The sequence below is a fragment of the Polyodon spathula genome, chromosome 1 (genome assembly GCF_017654505.1).
Source record: "Polyodon spathula isolate WHYD16114869_AA chromosome 1, ASM1765450v1, whole genome shotgun sequence".
NCBI classification, from domain to species: Eukaryota; Metazoa; Chordata; class Actinopteri; order Acipenseriformes; family Polyodontidae; genus Polyodon; species Polyodon spathula.
In genome coordinates this window covers 2,871,911-2,899,182 of record NC_054534.1, presented here as the reverse complement: position 1 = coordinate 2,899,182, position 27,272 = coordinate 2,871,911, and the positions used below count along the sequence as shown (strand labels likewise).

The 27,272-nt window shown below is 44.3% G+C and overlaps 1 protein-coding gene across 17 annotated transcripts in view; it reads left to right on the top strand.

Moving 5' to 3' along the window:
• The window catches only part of LOC121309409 (protein unc-13 homolog B-like), a 211,819-nt gene that overhangs the window by 170,272 nt on the left and 14,275 nt on the right, over positions 1–27,272 (top strand). For all 17 annotated transcript variants that reach the window (XR_005948711.1, XM_041243405.1, XM_041243469.1 and 14 more), the window contains 18 exons: positions 407–634; positions 1,699–1,840; positions 3,428–3,597; positions 6,929–7,044; positions 7,414–7,577; positions 7,801–7,951; positions 8,463–8,531; positions 9,171–9,260; positions 11,303–11,437; positions 11,663–11,793; positions 12,418–12,503; positions 15,234–15,360; positions 15,877–15,973; positions 18,635–18,778; positions 19,111–19,188; positions 21,532–21,609; positions 25,814–25,902; positions 26,389–26,541. Coding sequence is in view for 16 of the 17 variants with exons in the window: in XM_041243405.1 (XP_041099339.1) it covers positions 407–634; positions 1,699–1,840; positions 3,428–3,597; positions 6,929–7,044; positions 7,414–7,577; positions 7,801–7,951; positions 8,463–8,531; positions 9,171–9,260; positions 11,303–11,437; positions 11,663–11,793; positions 12,418–12,503; positions 15,234–15,360; positions 15,877–15,973; positions 18,635–18,778; positions 19,111–19,188; positions 21,532–21,609; positions 25,814–25,902; positions 26,389–26,541 (2,248 nt within the window). In the remaining variant the exon portion in view is untranslated. The remainder of the gene's footprint in view (positions 1–406; positions 635–1,698; positions 1,841–3,427; positions 3,598–6,928; positions 7,045–7,413; positions 7,578–7,800; positions 7,952–8,462; positions 8,532–9,170; positions 9,261–11,302; positions 11,438–11,662; positions 11,794–12,417; positions 12,504–15,233; positions 15,361–15,876; positions 15,974–18,634; positions 18,779–19,110; positions 19,189–21,531; positions 21,610–25,813; positions 25,903–26,388; positions 26,542–27,272) is intronic.

Sequence of the window (27,272 nt, the reverse complement as noted above, 5' to 3'; positions counted from 1 at the left end):
GGGAGCTCCCAGGGGGTGGCGCACAATTGGCCGAGTGCTGTCCGGGTAGGGAGAGCTTAGGTTGGCAGGGGAATCCACGGCTCCCCGCGCAGCAGCGACCCCTATGGCCGATATCGCTGTGGATCCGCAGTGTGTAAAATGACGGAATGGCAGGAGCACATTTCAGAGGGGGTGTGCTCCAGCCTCCGTTCCCTGAGGGGGGGGGGTGTTGCGAGTGATGAGCCAAGGATACAGATAATAATTGGGCATACCAAATTGGGGAGAAAAACCGGGGTAAAAAATTGCGACGACTAAATTTAAAAAAATTAAATTAAATTTAAAAAAATTGTATAAAAATAAAATGTCAAAAAATAGGCCCCCCTGGCGTAGCATGCTGTTTGTGATCTGATGTACCGTGAACATGCAGGCGCGGCGGAGAAGAGCTCCAAGCACGGTGCGGAGGACCGCACGCAGAACATTATCATGGCCATGAAGGACCGCATGAAGATCCGCGAGCGCAACAAGCCGGAGATCTTCGACCTCATCAGAGACGTCTTCGTCATCTCCAAGATGGCACACGCACAGCAGATGAAGACCATCAAGCAGAGCGTGCTCGATGGCACCTCCAAGTGGTCAGCCAAGATCACCATCAACGGTGAGTGGAGAGACGGGACGGGGAGGGTGCCGCCTGCAATCTTCTGTTAGGAATTAGGTTGTGTTTGTGTTCTGTGTTATTTACTGTTCTTTGTTGGTCTGTGGTGTTCTTCTGTGTTGTCAAATCTTTTTCAAGCCGTACTTCAAAAGGATATAACCACGCAGCAGACAAGTAAAAAGACACAGCACAGGAGGATTAAAAAGTAAACTCTAAAGTTTATAAAAGTTGAGACTGTGGGTATTTAACAAAAAAAAACAAAAACAAAAAAAAAAACCTGTTGTACTTGCTTTGATTATGAGGACTAAACTGTTACGTTAAGCTTGCATTGTAACATGAAACACTTACCTGCTCTTATGCGATAGAAAAATAGCTATTGTTTGGGTTCCAAAGCATGTTTATTGTGTGGAATGTTAAGTAGAAAAAAGACAATTTACAAATATATTAGGATTAAAAGCATTAAACAAATGCAATATGAATAGGTACAAAGATAAAGTGCATTTAGCGGTCTGACTAATACATTCAGTGAAGAATGGTGTGGTTTGAATGGGGTTTTGAATGCATGCAAAGGATTTAATGAGCTTCTAAAGTTTCCAAACTGTGGTGCAGAACTTTTTTTATCTGGAAGACTGTCTGTATCCAGAAGGAGCTTGATCACAGAATGTTCCTTTACTAAGATCCCTTTGCAGCTCTGAGACGGTAAGCCTCAGCCTGTCATATCAATAGGATTCCAAGTGATTACCGTCATAACACAAGACCAGTACAGCCGTGTCCTTGATGTGTATGCAGCAGTGTACGCATTCTGATCTGCTCTGGCTCTGACCTGGCTCTCTTGTATAGTAGTTAAGGTCCTTGCTTGCTGTGTCGTCGGTCACTGGTTCTCACCCAGCCTCCAACCTGTTACTCATTACTGTTACAAAAGGTGGAGGGCTTGTGTGGGCTCAACAGTAGCTCTTCATGCAGGAGAGGGGACAGCAGGTGAGGAAGGAGCATCTACGTCTCTTCCAGGGTGGCTGGAGCCCTTCCTGAACAGGCAGTATGAACAGTGTTTCTGTGTTTCTCTACAGTGGTGTGTGCACAGGGTCTGCAAGCCAAGGACAAGACGGGCTCCAGCGACCCCTACGTGACCGCGCAGGTGGGCAAGACCAAGAAGAGAACCAAGACCATCTATGGGAACCTGAACCCTGTCTGGGAGGAGAAATTCCACTTGTGAGTGCCTCGTCTCAGCTGCTCATCCCTTTACACTGCACTGTGTTTCTTGAATCTTTAATACTTGAATGAAGCTTCAGTGCAGTATGTTGAAATGTAAGGGAAAATATTCACAAGTACATGCAGGGCAACTGGAACATTTTCAAACACTCCTGCACATGAAGTCATGAAGGGAATGAGACCAGTTAAATCAGTAAGTCTGGTCACCATGGGGTCTTATTGCGACAGTGTATTAACAGCATAGATGATAACTACTGTGCATGGAACATAAACATCTGAACGCTAGTTATTCATTTGTTCAAATTTCCGCTCAGTAATGAATTATTCTGTGTTCTCTCTGGACCCAGGAGACATTCTTTAGACACTCATTAACTTGAGCTGCATTACATCAGCTCTCAAAGATTCTCTGCCGATGTATATTCATACACCGTTTGCCAAGGGTGGGTTGAGATAGGTAGTTTACTGTAACAGCTGTAAATTAGATAGGCACATCACGGAAGACTGCTAATCCCTATGCAAGTTGCATTACTTCATGTTCATTCAAAGAAGAATAATAAAAGGAAGATTTTCTTTAGCTCTTAAATCAAATGTTGAAGAAAACAAATAGACTTTTCTTTGTTTTCTACTTTGGGATTAGTTTAGAAAGTCGCTCTTTTCCAACTCTTCATGTGTGTTAACGTTGTATACGTGCCCATCCCCTCTCCACTGGGTTGCTGATAGTTATTGCTAAGCTGGTTATTACCTTCCCTGCATCGCCACGGCCTCTCTGGTATCAGAATGCAGGGATGCACAGTGTGTAGTACTGCATTCATTCAGAACCAGGGATGTCTGATTAAATGTCTAAATGCTGACAACATTTTGTTTAAAACATTTGTGCTAAACATTGAAAAGCCCCAGCGAAGGAGGAACGTGTCGTGTCAACCCAGTAACAGTGTGCCAGAGAGCTCCTTCAGGGATTCAAACGAGTTCTTCTGCAGCCTTAGGAGCCCTGGTGCTTGGAAAGGCAAAGTGAAATTGCATAGTTCTGGTGTTGTGCAGTTGTCTGCACAGACATGGCATTCCATTTGTTAGACAACTCCCCTGGAGGCCAGAATTCATATCCTGCTTGAACTTCATGCTTTGAAATGATCTCAGAATTGTTCTAAAGGAAAGTTTCACTAGGAACTCCTCGTGGCACTGGACAAAAGATGGTTTTAAATGCACAGAACAGAAATGGGTGGGGGGGCGGGGTAGTTGGAAAAGTTGACTTGTCTTCTGCTAAAGCACAGCACTGGATCTCAAATGATGATGCAACTTCTGATCTGTTTATGTGCATGTTTATTGTAAATGTTTTCAGTTAAAATGATGCCTGACACCTACAGTGTTTAGAACAAGCTTACTTTCTGTAACTGCTGCATGTGCTGTAGAGGTATCTGTAAATCTGTATATAGCACTGTACACTAAAAAGCACAGCGTATAGGTATGTTGTACTTTAAGAATTATTTTGGGATAACTCCGAAGTGTATCCTGTCGTTAATAATCACAAAATAAAAATATAAATGATTGACTGAACCCCTATTCCTGTCTCCCCTCCACTCCCGTCCGCAGCGAGTGCCACAACTCCTCTGACCGCATCAAGGTGCGCGTGTGGGACGAGGACGATGACATCAAGTCCCGGGTGAAGCAGCGGCTGAAACGAGAGTCGGACGACTTCCTCGGGCAGACCATCATCGAGGTGCGCACCCTGAGCGGGGAGATGGACGTCTGGTACAACCTGGGTCAGTATCATCTCTATGGCTGAGGGCTCCACACATTGTCAGCTGTCAGGCACCATTGATTTTTAATGTGGTATTTGACAGGTTGGTTTCAGAGGTCTATTTATAAAAATAGAACCAACAAGCTTTTGTTTCAGCTAGTAAACTCAAAACCCTGTGTGAATCTTGCACTTTTACTTAACATTCTATAAATATAAAGGTGAAGACTGGGCTCATCCAATCAGGGTAACAACATACTGTATAAACAAATAAAGATGGCAAACTGCACCCTTGCAAATCATCTCAATATATAGTGTTTTACAGATGCATTTCTGCTCTAGAACATTGCTTTGCAGATGAGAGCTGACAGAAGATCTGTGTTAGCACTGCCTAGAAACACGTGGCTTACAAAAGTGTGGTAATTAAAGACTGAGGAACAGATTAAGTGGAAGGAAGAAGTACATTAGAAACAGCTGTACCAGCGACAGAATAAAATGAGCGCCACGAAGTTTAGCAGGCTTGCTGTTTCTATGGTAACTGGATTACCATAGAAAAATCAGCCATGGAAGCTGGTGCTCAGTGACTAATTAAATCCTGAGCAACCGTGAGGGCTGGGTGAAGGGTTCTGTCGGTTCTCAGTCTGTATGAAAAACATAGTAACGCTGTCTGAACCCTCTGTAAAGAGTTAGTCATCAAATCCTGCCTCGAGTTTTGAAGACAGCAGGACTGAGGAAGTACAGGATGTTCTGTATCTATTAGTGAGGGGAGACATAACCAACTGTGTTTATAAAAAGAAATACAGCAAGATATAAGAGTGCAGGCTGTAAGTATTTGGAGTTTTGGGGTCCTCCAGGGGCTCACCTGGTAAAGGCACAGCAGTGTGGTGTGCAGGGTGAGTCGTGCATTCAAGGCAGTGCAGGTATGTGTCCTGACTGTGAGCTGCAGGGGCTGTGTAACAGCAAACTCTACTGGCCAGATGCCCTGTGATTTCAAAGCAGGCATCTGCAGGGCTGGTCTTTGTCGGACGTTGGCAGCTTGCCAACATACACTGTAGAGTTCCTGGACGATTGGCTTGGGCTTGGCTGCGGTGAAGGCACTAATTGGATGCTAAATTGGAGAGAAAAAACAGGGCTAAAATGATTTCAGAGGCTGAAAATGCTTTAACCAGTACTAAAGCGTGTGTATTAAACAACTTGCAACATCAACCTAATATAACTGCTGCTTTCTGCAGCTGCTTAAGTAGTTTCTTGCTAGCTTTATGCTATTAGCAGTTGTTTTAGGTGTGCATAGGGAAGGTTGTGTTGCTTATCCCCACTCTCAAAGGATCTTCAACTTTAATTCACTGACCTGCATGCTGGTTCATAACGCAGCTGCCTGTGCTCTTTATAGGTCTCATAAATCTGATCATGTTGCTTCCAGCTCTTGAAAACCCTCTGCTGCCTGCATGACTCTCCTAATTGAGTTTGACTGACTGACTGTCAGCCTATCCACCTGTCCCAATTGCGTGCTGGATCCAGTCTCTCAAGGTCTCTTCACTCCTGGTGTAAAATGTCCTGGCCGTTCTGGGAACTGGTGCTTGTTCTTTCTCCTCTATCTTTTGAATGAGCATGTTTGCTCCGTGAGGCGTGAAACTCTCTTTAAGTGATGAATTGAACTGTTGTGTATTTCTGTCATTTTTTCCAGTGTAGGTTGGTCAAATGTAAAAAAAAAAAAAAAAAAAAAAAAATTTAAAATGTATGCTGAAGGGTTGTTTGGTATAACTTATCTGTGCCCGTATGTTTCTCTTCATACCTGCAGTGCCAGCCAGTGAGAGTCTCACCCACACTGGAGTAACTGAAGGGCCACACCTGCTGTTGTGGGCACCTTACAACCAGATAATTCCGTAGTAATCCAGTTACAAGAAGGCATTTCATTTGTAACGTTTTAACCATCTGCAGGGGTCACAGGGGTGTGATGCAGACCCTTGTTATAAACTGCACTCACCATGGCAACGGAGGCACTAAGCAGGTGCTTCACTAGTACCTCTGTCTTTCACAGCGTAACTACTGTTCTACAACGACGATATTGATTAAACACATGTAAAGTATAGTTTAATTTGCTAAAATCATTTGGGAATGGTGGTTAGAGATATGAAATCACACATGGATGGATGGATGGATGTAGTGCTATACTGTATTACTGTCCCAAGTTAAACTGTCCACTACGCTGTAGCCCAGAAGCAGCTTGAAGCAGGCAGATGAGTTAATCTCTCTAAGATAGAGTTTAAACACAGCAATTGAGTTCTTCTCACTTACACACAGCCTGACTCTTGGGGTCTGCTAATCCGAACCTGAAACCAGAGTCTAATCAAAAATAATCCTTCAAAGTCGCAGAAGCCTTCTGAAGATCTAGATCACAATAGGTGGAATATTTTGATTCAGTATAAATTTTTTTTTATGATCTTAAATTTCTATTCACTTTTCTCAATCTTTGATGAAGCGCAATTTAAAAATTGCCACATTGGTATAGACTCGCATTAGAAACTGCCCAGACCAATTGCTTAAATGAACTATCATTTTATGGTAAGATAACTACATCTGTAAATAAAACTAAAACAATGTGCAGACCGCAGAGATCTAGGAGTAAGAACACTTGAATTGTACAGGACAGAAACCCATTCATCTAGTCCAGTTCACTTTGGGAGCTAGCTTCTCATTGGCAAGAGAGTCCTTGAGAAATGACGGCCCCCTCCAATAGGCTCTCGTTCAGTGATGCACCACGTTGACACGCTGCGTGGAGGTTAAGCGGTCATTGAGCAAATTAAAAGCAATCACACTGAACATGTCCTGGATGTTTAATGGATGCTTTTAGAGAATGCCAGATTAACAGCACTCCTCGCTGTGTGTGTTGGATACTGAACTTTTAGAAGTCGTGCTTCTGTTTTATATTAGATTTTTTCAACACGTTTCTATTGCAGTCTTTTCCTGTGGACCCTGTGTCTCCACGGTATTTTTGCAGCTTTACCACTTTTCCCATGTTTATGCTATGCCTGTACCACCATACTGAGGTTTACTCTGGTTTGCCATGTTTATTAATGTGCTTTACTGTACTGTACCTCGCTATTTTTCTTTTTACAGTGCTTCGAAAAGCTTTACACTTTGTCTGCTTTTACTATGGTAAACTTGTTTAAGGGTAAACCCTTTTCTCCATCACATGTAGTTTATGTAGAACTATTCCTATAGTCCCTGAAGTTTTTCCCTTTGACTAACCCCTGCCCCTAGCCAGCACCAGTGTGCGTTCAGAGGGGATAGAGACAGGAGTGGAATGGTTATGATCCCATTTGACTTGAATTGTTTTGTCCGGTTTGTCTCCCCAGAGAAGAGAACAGACAAGTCTGCCGTGTCAGGAGCAATCCGGCTGCAGATCAGCGTGGAGATCAAAGGAGAGGAGAAGGTGGCACCCTACCACATCCAGTACACCTGCCTGCATGAGGTATACCCCCATGCACTGCAAGCCAGTGCTGTTATCAGTGGAGAGTTCATCCATAGCAAGGATAGAACAGCTTGTAATACCAGAAGAATCCCAGAATATTCTTTAACAAAACGTTTAGACCTTTTAAAGTTTTTCACAGTGAAAGCATAGCAAAGTGTAATAAAGATAGTGAAAGCATGGCAATGCATAGGCAAGCATTCTAAAGAATAGCGAGGTGTAGATAAGCATATTAATAAAAACGGCAGACCGAGTTAATGTATGGTAAATGCATAGTACAACAATGAGGAAACCCTGGTACAGCTGCAAAAATCCTGTGGTAGCCTTCTCTGCGGGTGTGTGTCAGCGCTGTGTGTTTCTGTGCTGCTGTAGAACGAGTTCCACTACCTGGTGGACGTGCAGGGCAACGGGATGGTGAAGATCCCTGATGCCAAGGGAGACGACGCCTGGAAGGTGTACTTCGACGAGGTGGCACAGGAGATTGTGGACGAGTTTGCGATGCGCTATGGGATAGAGTCCATCTACCAAGCCATGACGTGAGTTTCCTTTGCACGCTGAGGCAACATGGCACCATAAATCCGGGGCACTTACGTGGGTTTGTGATTGGAATAATGTGTTGAATTTAAAATTAAAACATGATTTATTATAAAAAAAAATAAATAAATAAAAATATGTATTTCCTGGAAGATGCTACATGAAGCAGCTGTTTGTTTTTTTTTTTATGTATGTTGAAATATTATTCTCATTGTGTCCCTGCAGCCACTTTGCCTGTCTGTCGTCGAAGTACATGTGCCCGGGCGTGCCAGCGGTCATGAGCACATTGCTTGCCAACATCAACGCCTACTACGCTCACACCACCGCCTCCACCAATGTGTCCGCTTCTGACCGCTTCTCCGCCTCCAACTTCGGGGTACGACCTCCCCTGCTAGCAGGGGGCAGCGTGTCTGTATAGGAACATGCAGCAGCTGTTTCTGCGAATCACCGTCTAAACAGATAGCCTTAAGTTCATCTTACTGAATTTACTCCTTTCAAAAATAGGTGTTAAATAAAGATACTGGTCTTTAATTGCCTCTTACTGTTTTTAAACAAAATGAGAACAAAAAACACACTGAAAGTGCTTAAAAGTACATGGATTACTGTATATTATTTAGTTTGGTTCTGGTTCTGTAACATTAGCAGACATTTTACCCCTTTAAAAAAAAAGATAGGAGTTAATGAAAGAATTGAGAAAACACTTTGAAAACATGGCCCTTTGTCTCTAATATTCGGTCTCTTACTTTGGACGAGCAACAGGACCTTAAAGAACCAGCGCAGAGTTAATCAGATGGTCAGGTGTACATGTTTAGTTGTATTAAGCTCAAATAAAATCAGTTTTTATTTATTTTATAAACCTGTTTTTTTTTTCCATCCTTGTGAAACAGAAAGAGCGGTTTGTTAAGCTACTCGACCAGCTTCACAATTCCCTGCGCATCGACCTCTCCATGTACCGCGTGAGTAAACGCCACAGAGCGTCCTTACATTACATTTCTTTATTAAAGGTGATCAGTCAATAGCTGTGTAAATTAAACTAAATTAATTACACTACATATCATTATGTGATTCCAATATCCTAACGCTAACCATTGTAATAATGCATTATTTTATTCGCTGTGCTTTTAAAAGCTGCTATACATTTGTTTGAAACCCCTGAGAATATGAATTGTGCCTGTTTGAAGGGGGCTCTTACTGTTTTTATTTGGGGAACCCTGGCAGCAGGCAGTGTTGTTTAATGTACTGCCTTACATACTGTATTCAAACCCATTCAGCTCTGGAACTGCTCATGCAAACTGGGCTTGAATCCCTGTGCTGGTCTACACCCAGGCTCCTCCCTGTTACACTAAAAAACTTAAGAATGTGTAAGCCCCAGACTTTATCTCAAACACAAAGGTATTATGGATTTGGTGGCAGGTAGTTGTGTTATTTGACGAATGAGTATATTTTTTGGTATGTTCTTATGTATATTTTTTGAGTGATGTCCATGTATACAGCAAGTTCATATCACTTTGAAGCCGTGACTTGAACCACAGAAGAGCACTGTGGTTGCTCTTCCTCTTTTGCATTGAATTTGTTCTGGTGCATTTGTCCGACAGAACAACTTCCCAGCCAGCAGCCCGGACCGACTGCAAGATCTAAAATCCACCGTGGATCTGCTCACCAGCATCACTTTCTTCAGAATGAAGGTAACATCCCACGCCACTGTACTCTCTATTTCACCACACACAGACGAGAAGCTTCAGGCACTCGTGTGTCAGTAAAGGGAGTTTTTGTTTTGGGAATAAATTTCCAAGGTCTTCCTTTCATTTAAAATGAATTAAACATGATATTAAGCTATTCATCAAGAATACTAAAGAAACAAGTTCTTAAATATTAGAAAGGGGAAAAGGGACCACGCTTCTAGAGTGGAAACATCTTATGTTTCACACTTTACACTTGGAAAGGCTGTTGCAGAGGAATTTGCTGTTTTTTTACATTGTCACTTATTTAAATCATATGTCAAATAATTTAAAAAATACCCAATTATATATTTTTGTATTATTATGTACTTTTTGTAATTGACTATCAGTTCTATTTTTTGAAAAAAATGTAATAAAAATAATGAAAACAATTTGAATCCCTTCTCACACTGGACGAATTTAGAAATGGATTGTTTGCTTTGGAAGTGGCCAGTCGGGAGCCAGGAGTGAGTTTCTGTGTGGAAAGGCAATGGACAAGGAGTTTGATCACTGCGTTTGGTGCAACTCCTCCAGCAAAGAAAATGAGCTTGCTGCATGACTGGTGTGAGGTTCACGTTATCATTGACAGAGCTCTGAAAACATCCATGGATTCCACATCTAAAGGATGCTTTCCTCGGAAGTGGTAGTGTAGAGTTGGAGTACATTAGATTGCTCCCAACCCTTAAACTGATGCAGGCTTCAGTGATTCCACAAGCTTCGTTACTGTCAACACGGCTCAACCGAGTTCTTCAGTGATTCCACAAGCTTCGTTACTGTCAACACGGCTCAACCGAGTTCTTCAGTGATTCCACAAGCTTCGTTACTGTCAACACGGCTCAACCGTGTTCTTCAGTGATTCCACAAGCTTCGTTACTCTCAACACGGCTCAACCGAGTTCTTCAGTGATTCCACAAGCTTCGTTACTCTCAACACGGCTCAACCGAGTTCTTCAGTGATTCCACAAGCTTCGTTACTGTCAACACGGCTCAACCGAGTTCTTCAGTGATTCCACAAGCTTCGTTACTCTCAACACGGCTCAACCGAGTTCTTCAGTGATTCCACAAGCTTCGTTACTGTCAGCACGGCTCAACCGAGTTCTTCAGTGATTCCACAAGCTTCGTTACTGTCAGCACGGCTCAACCGAGTTCTTCAGTGATTCCACAAGCTTCGTTACTGTCAGCACGGCTCAACCGAGTTTTTCAGTGATTCCACAAGCTTCGTTACTGTCAGCACGGCTCAACCGAGTTCTTCAGTGATTCCACAAGCTTCGTTACTGTCAGCACGGCTCAACCGAGTTCTTCAGTGATTCCACAAGCTTCGTTACTGTCAGCACGGCTCAACCGAGTTTTTCAGTGATTCCACAAGCTTCGTTACTGTCAACACGGCTCAACCGAGTTTTTCAGTGATTCCACAAGCTTCGTTACTGTCAGCACGGCTCAACCGAGTTTTTCAGTGATTCCACAAGCTTCGTTACTGTCAGCACGGCTCAACCGAGTTCTTCAGTGATTCCACAAGCTTCGTTACTGTCAGCACGGCTCAACCGAGTTCTTCAGTGATTCCACAAGCTTCGTTACTGTCAGCACGGCTCAACCGAGTTTTTCAGTGATTCCACAAGCTTCGTTACTGTCAGCACGGCTCAACCGAGTTCTTCAGTGATTCCACAAGCTTCGTTACTGTCAGCACGGCTCAACCGAGTTCTTCAGTGATTCCACAAGCTTCGTTACTGTCAGCACGGCTCAACCGAGTTTTTCAGTGATTCCACAAGCTTCGTTACTGTCAGCACGGCTCAACCGAGTTTTTCAGTGATTCCACAAGCTTCGTTACTGTCAGCACGGCTCAACAGAGTTCTTGAACAGTTGAATCGTATGAGACAGCACTTGTTTTCATGATATTGGCCAGGCTCTCTGCTCTTATCAGCTATAATGAAAAGATGTGGCTTGTGGAAGCAGAGGTCCAGTTCTGCCTGTGTAAAGCATGCCAGCTGAGGCTTGTCTGTTGTGGGGTTGCAGGTGCAAGAGCTGCAGAGCCCCCCCAGGGCCAGCCAGGTGGTGAAGGACTGTGTGAAGGCCTGCCTCAACTCCACCTACGAGTACATCTTCAACAACTGCCAGGAGCTGTACAGCCGCGAGTACCAGACTGACCCGGTGAGCACAGTGTATATAGACCCTTATAGACCCTTGCTTGTGTGTAGACTATACCATGGGTATAGACGCTTGCTTGTGTGTAGACCCTTGCTTGTGTGTGGACCCATGCTTGTGTGTGGACCCTTGCTGGTGTGTAGACCCTTGCTGGTGTGTAGAGCCTTGCTTGTGTGTAGACTCTGTCACACCAGTATGAGCTGGTCATAACTCTCTGTGCTCTTTGAACAGAATAAGAAGGACGTGCCTCCAGAAGAGCAGGGGCCGAGCATTAAGAACCTGGATTTCTGGCCCAAACTCATCACCCTCATAGTGTCCATCATTGAGGAGGACAAGAACTCCTACACCCTCGTCCTCAACCAGTGAGTGCAGCCTGCAGGAGGAGTGCCGGCAGGGTAACAATACAGGGGCTGGCTCTCAGTCCACCCCTCCACTACCCCCGTCACAGCAGTCTAGGGTTTTTTTGTTTTGTTTATTAAATAGGAAAAAAATATTATTATTTTTTTTATCTGGATTGTTTTGCAGTTAACAGAATGTCATATTAACGGGAAGATCTGTTCTAGAAAAGTAACATTTTAAGTAGAAACCATTTTCTTTAATGTCCTTTTGCATCATAACTACATTGAGACTACATGAGATGACTCTCTTCCGGCACCTCATGCTCATTTCTGTTGAGGTTGTGTAAGACTTTACAAAGACCAAACGCCATAAAAACAGCTTCCCCTGCAGATCGTACACATAGGACGTAAGAATATATTTATATTAGACTGCATAAAAAAAAAATACTATCAATAATATTATGAACTGTAGTTCTGGTAAAATATTTGTGCATTTTATGGTAATTTTATTTTAGTAGTACTGGTTTAAAAAAAAAATAAATCTGCGAGAAGCCTTAATGTAAAAAAAGAAACATTGTAAAACAGAAGCCCGATTTGTAATGCTGGTGATTGCTGGTTTGAGACGCTGAGAACTCCCCTCTGTTTCAGGTTCCCCCAGGAGCTCAATGTAGGGAAGGTCAGTGCGGAGGTGATGTGGAACCTCTTCGCCCAGGACATGATGTATGCAATGGAAGGTAGGCAGGCCAGCCCAGGGTCATTACAACGTGTTACAGCACAGCAGCTCCCTTTCACCACCAAGAGAGCTGGAAACCTCCTAATATGGGATCCTCTGGAGAACTGGAAATGCATCACGTATCTGGTCACCTTTCAGATAAGAGCCATAACCCAACACACATGGGCAAATCTTGCATTTTCCACCTTGAGTTGACCTGATCGGCTGTGCCAAAGACTGTCGTTTTTATGAAAGCTCCTCATTTGGGACAAGTGTGGAGTTGCATTCCTATCTCCTCTGTCCTCTTGCTGTCTGTTTGCACAAGACTCTCTTCATTCTCCTCTACTCTTCCATTTTCACTCGTCTCTGTCCTGTCTCTCTTGTTCTGTTTTTCAGTTTTGGATAAAATCAGCTGTTGTAAGTGGCTCAGTGGAAGACTGGCTGCTGGATTGCACAGCGCAGTAGGTTGTAGGTCGGCTAGCTGTGTAGAAACTAGAGGAACGCTATTGTCTCCTACTTCTACTAATAAATAATAGTTGTTTTTTAAATATAACCCTGTAATGCTAATTTCCGTATCACTTATAAGAACATAAGAACATAAGAAAGTTTACAAACGAGAGGAAGCCATTCGGGCCATCTTGCTCGTTTGGTTGTTAGTAGCATATTGATCCCAGAATCTCATCAAGCAGCTTCTTGAAGGATCCCAGGGTGTCAGCTTCAACAACATTACTGGGGAGTTGGTTCCAGACCCTCACAATTCTCTGTGTAAAAAAGTGCCTCCTATTTTCTGTTTTGAATGCCCCTTTGTCTAATCTCCATTTGTGACCCCTGGTCCTTGTTTCTTTTTTCAGGCTGAAAAAGTCCCTTGGGTCGACACTGTCAATACCTTTTAGAATTTTGAATGCTTGATTAGGTCGCCACGTAGTCTTCTTTGTTCAAGACTGAACAGATTCAGTTCTTTTAGCCTGTCTGCATATGACATGCCTTTTAAGCCCGGAATAATTCTGGTCGCTCTTCTTTGCACTCTTTCTAGAGCAGCAATATCTTTTTATAGCGAGGTGACCAGAACTGCACACAATATTCAAGATGAGGTCATACTAGTGCACTGTACAGTTTTAACATTACTTCCCTTGATTTAAATTCAACACTTTTCACAATGTATCCGAGCATCTTGTTAGCCTTTTTTATAGCTTCCCCACATTGTCTAGATGAAGACATTTCTGAGTCAACAAAACTCCTAGGTCTTTTTCATAGATTCCTTCTCCTATTTCAGTATCTCCCATATGATATTTATAATGTACATTTTTATTTCCTGCGTGCAGTACCTTGCACTTTTCTCTATTCAATGTCATTTGCCATGTGTCTGTTATGATACAATGCAATTATTGTTTTTTAAATCCAGCCTCACAAGCCACAATTTTTCATATGTAGTACATTGTGTTTGCAGATATGAGAGGGGGGTGTTACAAAAATTAGAATCTAGTTACTGAAATAAAGTAGATTTTCGCATTGCAAAAGTTTCAGTTTAGGTATAAAGTTGAATTCATATTCATATGAACAAGGAAATATGATGTCGTTATGTGTTTTAAAACACTTGTCAAATGTGTGATTTAAAAACAAAACAAAAAAAGTCTGAAGACCAGTGTTCTGTAGTGTTTGAGATTCATAGCAGATTTTGTAGCTGGGATTTAACAAGTCAATTCAGAAGACTCCAGTATACAAAGGTGTGGTTAGTGTTCTGGCTTGCTGTACATCTGTCGGTGACGGAGGGACACCAAGGCATGTACAGAAGGTAGGGGCAGAACAGGGCTGGGTTGAGATTTAGATTAGGTAGTAAGTAGATTATTAAGTAGTTACAGTTTGAGAGGCCTCTATCTGTGTTTGTACTGCACTGTACATCTTCATTTCGTGGTGGTGTTTCACTTTTTTCTGTTTTCATCTTGTCTGCCACCTTCTCTCATCCTTTTTTCCCATTGTTTGTTTCATTCGTTTCTTCTCTCCCGTCTGGATCTTCACATTCCAGCCCCCGTCGTGTTCCGCATTCACAGAGTCCACTTCTACAGGGGTAAGATATTCCCAAACGCAGCTGGCCAAGCTCTGTTCCCATTCTATCAAGCAGCTGTCCTCCCATTCACATCCTTTCCTAGCTCTTTCGAAATTAGGATATTGCACCAAAAGTTCCCAGAGATAGGGGGAAACAGCCATTGTGGAAATGAGCTTGCTTGATCACGAGGAAGCTTTAAATATGGGTCTGTAATTCTTTACGTTGGCTTTACAACAGGGAAGAACTCTTACCCGTTGTGGACTTCTATTGGCTGTGTTGATTTCACATGTGCAATAATAAAAATAAAAAAGCTCTCTGGTATCATCTACTAGGTTAAAGAAAACTCTCAGGTGACATACAAATATGCAAATATTTCTTAGAGTAGGTTTTCAAAAAATGCAGGATTACACGCCCTGCATGTTGCTACAGCTGTTTAAATGACCTGCCTGTCATGTTTCTTTCCATTGTTAACATCCTGACAGTGTTTTACACTTTAAAGCCTGGTCACATGTGCAGCAGCAAGGCCCCAGTGGGATCGAATTACCTGTGAAGTGAAAAGCATGGTGGCAGAAAAATATGAGCTTCACCAGTGAAAACCAAAAAAAATGATTAACAGCAAAACGACAAGAGACTTTTGTCATGGTACTCGGAGCAAAGTCAATGATCTTGAAAGCCTCAATATGAACTTTGTTTTGTTTTTCGCTGCAGAGCATGAGAAGCACAGGCTGTGCAAGAGTGCAGACTACATGAACCTGCACTTCAAGGTGAAGTGGCTCTACAACGAGTATGTACGAGACCTGCCTGCACTCAAGGGGGGCGTCCCGGAGTATCCTGCGTGAGTACGGCTGCTTTTTGGGCATCATCTTCTTGTTAGGGGTGCAAGGGATGTCAGGGAATCGTGATGCTTTCTTTACATGATAAATCGTTGCTATGGATACATACTCTGTCAGTCTCATGACATTTTAGTCTTAACTAAATGGTCCCTCATTTAAATAACCATTTGATCTTTTTATGCATCATACAAGTAGCCACTCGGGACAGTCCCGTGTATCCTGGTGCACAGCGTATCACAGCCTGCATATCGAGATACACATTTTCTCTTGAGAGCAGTGTGTCGTTACACCCCTAGACCTTGTTTGCAAAGTCGTGTGATTGTCTGAGTGGAGTGGGCTTCTCCTCGTTCATGGAGCGAGCATGTCTGAGTTTGTTTGTCTGGTGCAAACTTGTGTGTTTATTGCTGTGAAGCATTGCTGCCAGCCTTGTGGGTGTGAGTGTGTGTGACCATGCACAGTGGTGTTTGAGTTTCCTTTCCCTGCTAATGGTTTTGTCCTCCTCTCCCTCCCCCTGCCAGGTGGTTTGAGCAGTTTGTGTTGCAGTGGCTGGATGAGAATGAGGACGTGTCTATGGAGTTCATGCATGGAGCCCTAGAGAGGGATAAGAAGGACGGGGTAAGTGTGCACAGAAACCACCGTTAAGCTGAACTGAGTTTTTATTTTTAACAGCAACTCTTTGCAATTCTATGAGCCACATTCACAAATAAACTTATTAAAAGAGAGGGTTTTTTAAGTCTGTTTTCTTTAAAATTTTGTGTGCATTACATTATTCTAAGCTATTTTAAAGTCAACAGTTTAGACCAATTTAATAAAAGTCAAAGCTTTGCGAATCCCTGTGTCCACTAAGAATTGCGGAACACTTTAATTGCTCAAACACACAACAGAAGTGCACTTTCTTGTGCATGTGTGGTCCTACGATTCAGCATTGAGGTGTGTTGGTGGAGTTTCATAGGTAGTTCATCCAGGTAAAACTATAAGAAACTAGTAAAGATAATGACTATTGATTACACTGTATAAAATTGTGCAGTTTATTTAATAATTATTGCATAGTGATATAACAGCACATAATTATAGCAAATATATTCTTAGACATCTTGTGTTTGTTAGCTATCTTCCGGTAACAGCAATAGATTGATCCAGTGTACCTGCACACCAGGCACTCTTTCTCAAGGCAGGGCTGGAAGTTTCATCCTCTGGATTGAAATTTCACAAGTAGTGCCCAGATGCTCATGTGCTTCTTCATTACTAGTTAACAACCTCCTTTAGACTATGTGCGTGCTGCTTCCGTTCCATTCACTCTCGCATGCTCACACAACATGTTTGAAACTTACATTAACCCTTTCCTCATCACAGCACAAAAGACACTGCTATACAGTCTAGTTGTTGTTTTCTACATTTCCCAATATTTTCCTACAATTACACTAAAGAAGTTATTCATAAAAATGTGGATTGTGTGTCGAGCATCCTTCTGGAGCATTTGTCTGGCCCTCCTCCCTGTGCCCGGTGTCCTGTACTCTACTCCCTCTCCCTCCTCCCTGTGCCCGGTGTCCTGTACTCTACTCCTTCTCCCTCCTCCCTGTGCCCGGTGTCCTGTACTCTACTCCCTCTCCCTCCTCCTTGTGCCCCGTATCCTGTACTCTGCTCACATTCTCTCCTCCCTGTGCCCGGTGTCCTGTACTCTACGCCCTCTCCCTCCTCCCTGTGCCCGGTGTCCTGTACTCTACTCCCTCTCCCTCCTCCCTGTGCCTCGTGTCCTGTACTCTACTCCCTCTCCCTCCTCCCTGTGCCCCGTGTCCTGTACTCTACTCCATCTCCCTCCTCCCTGTGCCCCGTGTCCTGTACTCTACTCCCTCTCCCTCCTCCCTGTGCCCCGTGTCCTGTACTCTACTCCCTCTCCCTCCTCCCTGTGCCCCGTGTCCTGTACTCTACTCCCTCTCCCTCCTCCCTGTGCCCCGTGTCCTGTACTCTACTCCCTCTCCCCCTCCCTCCCTGTGTACTCTACTCCCTCTCCCTCCTTCCTGTGCCCCGTGTCCTGTACTCTGCTAACATTCTCTCCTCCCTGTGTCCCGTGTCCTGTACTCTACTCCCTCTCCCTCCTCCCTGTGCCCCGTGTCCTGTACTCTACTCCCTCTCCCTCCTCCCTGTGCCCCGTGTCCTGTACTCTACTCCCTCTCCCTCCTCCCTGTGCCCCGTGTCCTGTACTCTACTCCCTCTCCCTCCTCCCTGTGCCCCGTGTCCTGTACTCTACTCCCTCTCCCTCCTCCCTGTGCCCCGTGTCCTGTACTCTACTCCCTCTCCCTCCTCCCTGTGCCCCGTGTCCTGTACTCTACTCCCTCTCCCTCCTCCCTGTGCCCCGTGTCCTGTACTCTACTCCATCTCCCTCCTCCCTGTGCCCCGTGTCTTGTACTCTACTCCCTCTCCCTCCTCCCTGTGCCCCGTGTCCTGTACTCTGCTAACATTCTCTCCTCCCTGTGTCCCGTGTCCTGTACTCTGCTCACTCTCCCTCCTCCCTGTGCCCCGTGTCCTACTCTACTCCCTCTCCCTCCTCCCTGTGCCCAGTGTCCTGTACTCCATCTCCCTCCTCCCTGTGCCCCGTGTCTTGTACTCTACTCCCTCTCCCTCCTCCTGTGCCCCGTGTCCTGTACTCTGCTAACATTCTCTCCTCCCTGTGTCCCGTGTCGTGTCCTGCTACTCTCCCTCCTCCCTGTGCCCCGTGTCCTGTACTCTGCTCACATTCTCTCCTCCCTCCCGTGTCCTGTACTCGCTCACTCTCCCTCCTCCCTGTGCCCAGTGTCCTGTACTCTGCTCCCTCTCCCTCCTCCCTGTGCCCCGTGTCCTGTACTCTGCTCCCTCTCCCTCCTCCCTGTGCCCCGTGTCCTGTACTCTACTCCCTCTCCCTCCTCCCTGTGCCCCGTGTCCTGTACTCTGCTCCCTCTCCCTCCTCCCTGTGCCCCGTGTCCTGTACTCTACTCCCTCTCCCTCCTCCCTGTGCCTCGTGTCCTGTACTCTACTCCCTCTCCCTCCTCCCTGTGCCTCGTGTCCTGTACTCTACTCCCTCTCCCTCCTCCCTGTGTCTCGTGTCCTATACTCTACTCCCTGTGCCCCTTGTCCTGTACTCTACTCCCTCTCCCTCCTCCCTGTGCCCTGTGTCCTATACTCTACTCCCTCTCCCTCCTCCCTATGTCCCGTGTCCTATACTCTACTCCCTCTCCCTCCTCCCTGTGTCCCGTGTCTTGTACTCTGCTCTCACACTTGCCGTGCCCCTGTTCCCCTCAGTTCCAGCAGACGTCTGAGCATGCACTGTTCTCCTGCTCGGTGGTGGACGTGTTCACTCAGCTCAACCAGAGCTTCGAGATTATCAAGAAGCTGGAGTGTCCCGACCCGGTCATCATGGGCCACTATAACAGGAGGTTTGCCAAGGTACAAGACTGGCTTTCTATCTCTGTGTTGTGCAGGTACAGTGTGTTTAAAACTAGTGTTGTGTAGTACTATGAAGCAATTATCATTTCAAATTCGAAATAGCTCTGTGTATAAAATGTTTAGCAAGATTTATATGGTGTTTTGTTTTTTTGTATAATGATAAATATGGGGGACCACTAAACCTCTCTGGGCTCCCCAGTAACCACTGAGAGAACCGCATCAAAGAGCACTTTCACTGAAACGTGCCTGTTGAATAGTTTCTGAAAGCGGTAGTAGCAGCACAGTGGATGATCCTCCAGACACTCACAGGATCTGCTTTCTTTCCTCCACAGACCATCGGCAAGGTGCTGCTGCAGTACGCCGACATTGTCTCCAAGAACTTTGAGCCTTACTGCTCCAAAGAGAAACTGGTAACTCCCCCAAATCTCCCTGCAATACACTACCACACACCGGGCTTCGAGAGACTTTTCATAAAACTGACGCTAAAAACATTAAACACAGTGCAGCCATAGCACTTAATATAGCACTCATTAAATCTGCTGGGCTTGTCTGAGGCACTCTGGCATTGGAAGTAACAAGACCGCTGTCCACAACCACACCAGATTGAAATCAGGCTGGGAAATGGTCACTGCTACACTGTTTATCTAATTATGGAAAGCTGTGCACCTGGAGCTGGATTGTGTACCTGGAGCTGGATGGTTTACTATTTTAGCGGCACTGCACACACTAACCATTAACCTCATACCGTCTCATTATTAGGCAAACATTTCCCTGTTCTGTTTTAAATCAGAATGCTGCCACTTAGTAGTAGCGCTTACACCATTATAATTACACAGCAATGAAATATAGACAGCTGATCGCAGTAGAGCAGGGGTTCTCAAACTTTTTTTGCGTGGCCCCCTTTGGAAATGTTTCAGACTGTGACGACCCCCCCACCCGTTCCGCAGTGTGATATCGTATGAAATTACTGGACATCACTGGTCCTCAGTCTTTGCTGACCATGGGCAACAACACTGAACAAGTACGCACCGCGGGCAACATCATACTCTGCTCTACCGATCAGCCTTAGAAACATGCATTTGTGGCAAGCACAGTATAGGAGACAAGATTGCTCTCCCTCAGCCTAAGGAAACATTTCTGTGTGTAAAATAAAATATAGGACCTACATCTCAGACAGTGGTTATTATAGAGTATTGTACACACGGGGGCACCAAGGGGGCCCCAATTTAATTATGGAAGGACACTTTAGGGGTTTTACAGTGTTTTCACATATAATAAAATGTCACACAAAAACAACTGTGTTGCTTAAAAATAAGAAATCTGCAATGGCATAATCTGAAGCAAAACTGAATTTAAATGAAGTGGAAAAAACCTTAAAAATATATAAATACCATTAAAAAAATATTAACATTAAATGCTGGGTGAGATTGGAGAAGCTGACTGACCACAGAAGAACAAGAAATATGAACGCTGTCAACACATAATGATTTAAAATGATCATCAACCATATTTTACTCTTAATAAACAAAACAACAACTTATAAGCGCACTTGGCAACTGTGACTGCCAAATTTTTCATGCACTGTATTAGTAACTTTACTAGTCTGTGTCACAGTGCGTATGGCTTACTAAGAAAACGTGCAGAAAAAAAAGCCTATAGACCAAGATCCGTTTTCTGTTTATCGTTATTATTTTTTAAAGCTTTTTCTGCTTAAACATGATAAGGTGTTTGTGGTTTAAATAAACGTGGTAAGTTCCAGACAGGGTTTGCAGAAAACAAATTACTTTTTTAACAAATATGATTGTTATACAGACTGTTCACTTCCACTCCCCTTCCTACCAAACACATTGTTTCAAAGCTGGTCACTCAAACTGCTTGCAGTGTGAGGTGGGCGGGGAGAGGTGACGTGGTTAAGGGCTGTGTGCTTATGGTATATCTCTGGTCGCGTAAAACAAAACAAAAACAAAAAAGTTAATTAGCTGACCACTAAAGCACGGCGGGAGGGCTGGCTTCATAATTCATATTGTACTGTTCGGGATTAACAGGTGTATATGCGCTGTAATGAAATGCTAGGATTTTAAGGTTAGGACAGTATTTTGTGATCACGCGATCCCCCTGCAATAGCCGTGTGACCCCCCCCCTTTGAGAAATGCTGCAGTAGAGGATTCACACCTTTACATTATAAAAAATGAAATGAGATCAAAATGTGCACCTGTGTAAGTTTACTACCAGGAAACAGCTGTCACTTTTATTTTAAGTGTTCTTCACCAGGTGGAACAAATTGGAGGTACTCAGTGCACCAGGGCCCACGTGCAATACCAATGATTTGACACCAGGTGGGAACATCAAGGGTCCTGTTCTGTAACTGTCCAGTTCTGAATCTAACTAAGCACTGCTGGCTTCTTCTGTCCTAAGCATCAAGCAGCTCAATTGATGTGTTGAGAAGAGTGGCAGTAGATGTCACAGCATTTGCTAATTTTTTGTACAAGTCATCTAGAAGCTGTTGTAATGGGTCTCCTCCTAGCGGCTGATGAATTAACAGTACTGATATTAGCAAGACAAATATTTGCCTCTTGACTACAGAGCTAGCTCTTTAGTTGACAGGTAAGACATTCATCTTTGAACTGTAGTGACTAGCGATTGACATCTAGCCATTGCCTCAACTTTCAATTCAATGGGCTGCAAAGTCGAGCCATTACCCTGCGATCCATCCATTCCATACCCTTTTTTGATCAGTCTGGTTTTTTTTCTAGCCCTGCATTCTGATGAACAACATCCAGCAGCTCCGGGTCCAGCTGGAGAAGATGTTTGAGGCCATGGGAGGCAAGCAGGTAAAAGGAGTGAGGGGGGGACAGAGGGGTGGGGGAGGCAGGGTCTGCATGCAGGCAGGGGGAGCGGGAAAGGTGCTGGGGCCTCATTCCAAACACAACACGCATCTATTCTGCCTCGCTAGAAACTAAATCAGGTTTTCATGTTTTGTTTTGTTTTTTTAATATATAAAGGTCTTCACTTAATAGACCTCTTTCACATACAGTGATTGTTTCATTCCAGGTCTGCTCCGGTCAAACAGACACCTGTCTGCACATTTTATTTACATAACTGCTGTCAAAGAAGAGTTTGTTTTTTAATTATTTCTTTAAAACCGCTGATAGGAATTGACCACTAAACCAGTCATCAGTGAAACGTATCATACAGTCAATGTAGCGTCCCTGCCTTTGAAATATTGTCATCGTTGTACTACTCAATCGCCACTGGTGTATCGGGATTGGTAGGTTTAGTTCAGGGCCTCTTTAGTTCTCAGAGCTACAATAGCAACCGGTATGAACAGTGAAGCTAAAAATAAGCCGTGGCCTTTTGTGTTTCTCCTGCCGTGCGAGGCGAGAGGAAGCAGCGACCCCCCCAGCCTGGGGCAGCTCTGTGAATGGCTTTGGAAACGAGGAGTAGCTGAGCCCTTTCTGTCTCTTACTCCATCTGTGTAAAACTTCTTAAGTTGGGCCTCTGAGGGACTGCGATTATATAACCCTCCCCGCCCGACTCCCAGACCATTTTAAAATCATCGCTTACTTACAAGATATTGTCTTGTAGGAGGATTTTAGCAAACCAGATGTCAGATGAAAAAATCACATAGCATCTGGTGTGTAGCGGCCTTTAGTCAATTATACGATAGTTTAGATTATGCAGGTCATATTCCCGCCTATTGAAACCCTAACCTTTTGAAATCTGAATTCTCTCTTCTCCTCCTCTATGTTAGTCTGAAGATCAGGAGGTGAAGGTGGGCTTATTAATTGACTGTAGGACCGTCTCTGTGGTGACTGTAGACTCTAGACTTGTATTTTGAATGTAGCCTGAGATACACAAACATGTGTACCGTACGAATGCCAAGGGTAGCTGCAGATCAGATAATCCAGCTGTTAAGAGCACTGTTAAAGGCTGCAGAAGGCCCTGTGGTTTGCAGCAAACACATTACTGAAGATAAGGAGGTGAAGGTGGGTTTATTCATTATATAGAGCACGTTTCATGTTGACTGGAGACAATAGACTTGTATTTTGAATGTAGTCTAAAAACAAAAAGGACTGTGTGAGTAACATAAATTTGTTAAAATCCAGCTGCCCTGAGCATTGTTAAGAAAAGCACATAGTTCAGTCCTGCTGGTTTTTCTAGTGTTTATTCTCCAGACATCCAAAAGCAGCAAGCAGATGCAGAGGTACTGTATGAATTTCAGTAATATAATAATGATTTTACATACTGTATGTAAAATCATTATTACCACACTTTCTGCCTACCCCCTTACCAACCTACCCACATAAGTGGGGCTGACACATTTTACTATTCAGTAAGGACTATAAAAACCGTCTCCTCAGCTGCCGATTGTGAGCCAGTTTCTCAGGGGTTTCATTATGCCCCTGTCCCTGCCCTTCAGACTCACTCCACAGTGTTATGATTGCCTCCTAAAGAAACCCCTACACCTTTTGAAAGCTGAATTCTCTCTCTTCTCTTCGTCAATAGTCGGAAGCTAAGGAGGTAAAGGTGGATTTAGTTGAAGCTGAAGAACTTGCTAGGATGTATGCTCCTTTGTAGGACTGTAGTCCTGCTGTGTCACACTGTAATCCCTGAATCCCACAACTCTGACCCCTGCTGCACCCTCCCAGCTGTGCGGCCCCTCCTAGGAAACAGAGATCTGCATCTCTCTCTGAAATCTATGAACCCTGCTGCACCCTCCCAACTGTGCTGTCCCTCCTAGGAAACAGAGATCTGCATCTCTCTCTGAAATCTATGAACCCTGCTGCACCCTCCCAGCTGTGCTGTCCCTCCTAGGAAACAGAGATCTGCATCTCTCTCTGAAATCTGTGAACCCTGCTGCACCCTCCCAGCTGTGCTGTCCCTCCTAGGAAACAGAGATCTGCAGCTCTCTCTGAAATCTATGAACCCTGCTGCACCCTCCCAGCTGTGCTGTCCCTCCTAGGAAACAGAGATCTGCATCTCTCTCTGAAATCTATGAACCCTGCTGCACCCTCCCAGCTGTGCTGTCCCTCCTAGGAAACAGAGATCTGCATCTCTCTCTGAAATCTGTGAACCCTGCTGCACCCTCCCAGCTGTGCTGTCCCTCCTAGGAAACAGAGATCTGCATCTCTCTCTGAAATCTGTGAACCCTGCTGCACCCTCCCAGCTGTGCTGTCCCTCCTGGGAAACAGAGATCTGCATCTCTCTCTGAAATCTATGAACCCTGCTGCACCCTCCCAGCTGTGCTGTCCCTCCTAGGAAACAGAGATCTGCATCTCTCTCTGAAATCTGTGAACCCTGCTGCACCCTCCCAGCTGTGCTGTCCCTCCTAGGAAACAGAGATCTGCATCTCTCTCTGAAATCTGTGAACCCTGCTGCACCCTCCCAGCTGTGCTGTCCCTCCTGGGAAACAGAGATCTGCATCTCTCTCTGAAATCTATGAACCCTGCTGCACCCTCCCAGCTGTGCTGTCCCTCCTAGGAAACAGAGATCTGCATCTCTCTCTGAAATCTGTGAACCCTGCTGCACCCTCCCAGCTGTGCTGTCCCTCCTGGGAAACAGAGATCTGCATCTCTCTCTGAAATCTATGAACCCTGCTGCACCCTCCCAGCTGTGCTGTCCCTCCTAGGAAACAGAGATCTGCATCTCTCTCTGAAATCTATGAACCCTGCTGCACCCTCCCAGCTGTGCTGTCCCTCCTAGGAAACAGAGATCTGCATCTCTCTCTGAAATCTGTGAACCCTGCTGCACCCTCCCAGCTGTGCTGTCCCTCCTAGGAAACAGAGATCTGCATCTCTCTCTGAAATCTATGAACCCTGCTGCACCCTCCCAGCTGTGCTGTCCCTCCTGGGAAACAGATCTGCATCTCTCTCTGAAATCTATAAACCCTGCTGCACCCTCCCAGCTGTGCTGTCCCTCCTAGGAAACAGAGATCTGCAGCTCTCTCTGAAATCTGTGAACCCTGCTGCACCCTCCCAGCTGTGCTGTCCCTCCTGGGAAACAGAGATCTGCATCTCTCTCTGAAATCTATGAACCCTGCTGCACCCTCCCAGCTGTGCTGTCCCTCCTAGGAAACAGAGATCTGCATATCTCTCTGAAATCTGTGAACCCTGCTGTACACTGCCAGCTGTGCTGTCCCCCCTAGGAAACAGAGATCTGCATCTCTCTCTGAAATCTATGAACCCTGCTGCACACTCCCAGCTGTGCTGCCCTCTTAGGAAACAGAGATCTGCATCTCTCTCTGAAATCTAGAAGCAGTCTTCATGGGCCTTGCTCGTAGAACTTTAACACACATTTTAACTCCCCAACTTTAAATTACAAATTAAACCCATCAGTATGAAGAAAAAGCTAATGAATAGTTTAATTAAAATTGGATAAGTCATACTTTATTTAACCCCTTAGCGTTATTAGGTTAGCAAATGACTTGTTAGTTCAGTGTTAAGGTATATTTCATCCCCTGCTGGGGACAATGAAGTGTGATCCTAAGTGTTGTGAATAGGGCCATGGTGTGATGGAATTAAAGGAGGTGGTGCAATATTTCTGTCCTGTCACAATAAGAAGTGTATGACCTGAATATGGCCGTACTTAACCCTTGGATTTTTGTCCTAAGAGTTCTTTAGTGTGCTTACTCCCCACCTGCCCAGCTAGTAAGACAAGTCAATGGATTGGATTTTTGTTCACTGCAAAAAGGAAAGAAAGTTCCATAATTTGATAGTATTTAAGATATAAGAAGGCTTCATTTGTAGTTGTAATTCAGATTGAGAAACCATTCTCCTGTTTATTTACTTCTTCAACCTTTAAAATGTTAGATAAGGCTTCTTGTCTTACAAGTAAAATCTATGCTGTTGAAGAATGCCCTCCAGTCATGCGGTTTGATGTTTTGTGAAACCATTTTTCTATTTTTTTAAATATACACTCTCATCATAAACTAACTGGTGTTGGATCTGGTCTTTGGGAAGACAGAGCAGCACCCTCCCCACCTGGTCTGTGTGTTCCTCTCACTTCTCTCTGTTCCTCTCTCTGTCTGGTTTGCAGCTGGATGCGGAGGCCAGTGATACCCTGAAAGAGCTGCAGGTGAAACTGAACAACGTGCTTGACGAGCTGAGCACTGTCTTTGGGAACAGGTGGGTGGCATCAAAACAGAAACCCAGAAAACCAGGACCCCGGACTTGCATGTGTGTGGAGCCCATCAGCAAACTCAACGGATGTGTCTAAAAAGAGCAATAATGCTGAATCTATCTGGAGACTTTTCAGAGGCTCGTTTGACTGTTGTAATCAATATAAAGTCACTCTGTAGATGAAGCCCAGCTCTTAGCAGAGCAGACAATTAGTACTAAACAGTGTGGATGATGTATCTATGGCATCATAATTTCCATTTTTACCTATTGTATATTGAAGACTTTGAAAAAGATTAGTCGAAACATTTGTCATTGCATTTGTTACTGTTCTGTTAGCAGGTCTAAATGTAGTACTATAGAGTGTTTGATAGTTATGGATGATAGCAGAGCAGCCAGTGTGATGCTGTATCTTGGAGACCAGGGTTTGATCCTCTGTCACTATCTCTTTAATGCTACAGTATAACACTGACTGTACCCCCTCGTGCTCCGCAGTTTCCAGCCCAAGATTGAGGACTGTTTCAAGCAGATGGGTGATATCCTGTGCCAGGTGAAGGGCACTGGTAACGTCCCAGCCAATGCCCAGAGCACACTGGCAGCAGATGCAGACAACGTGCTAAGGCCACTCATGGACTTCCTAGATGGAAAGTAAGTACCAGGACTGAGCTGCTTCAATTCATACACATGGCTGCAGTGAATAATCAAATACAGTGCCAGGTTCACATTGGGGTAATCATTCTTGAACTGCATCTGTGTTTCGATCAAAGACTTGAATGTTACTCTGCCGCTTAACATTCAAGTCAAGTATTAAAAGTTTAGAACTGGATTTGCATGTTGAAGCTTTTAATACGTAACCTGAATGGTGTTTGTCAGAGGCACAGTTTAAATGATGCGTTGTGTAGATTCTGAATGTTGTTTCTCAGAGGCACAGTTTAAATGATGCGTTGTGTAGATTCTGAATGTTGTTTGTCAGGCACAGTTTAAATGATGCGTTGCGTAGATTCTGAATGTTGTTTGTCAGAGGCACAGTTTAAATGATGCGTTGTGTAGATTCTGAATGTTGTTTGTCAGAGGCACAGTTTAAATGATGCGTTGTGTAGATTCTGAATGGTGTTCGTCAGAGGAACAGTTCAATGATGCGTTGTGTAGATTCTGGTGTTCTGACATTGCACGATGTAATGAATTCGGTGGACTATGTCTTAAGCATGCCCTCTGCTGTTTCACACGAGTATTGCAAGTACCAGTAAAACTGGTCTTTTTACAACTTCTTTATTACTCTAAGAAATTTTGCAGTGCTTCAGAATATAGCAGCTGACTGTAAACAACTTTAAAAAAGTTACAAAACATGTCAGAATGAGGTCTTTGTTAAAAAATGACAA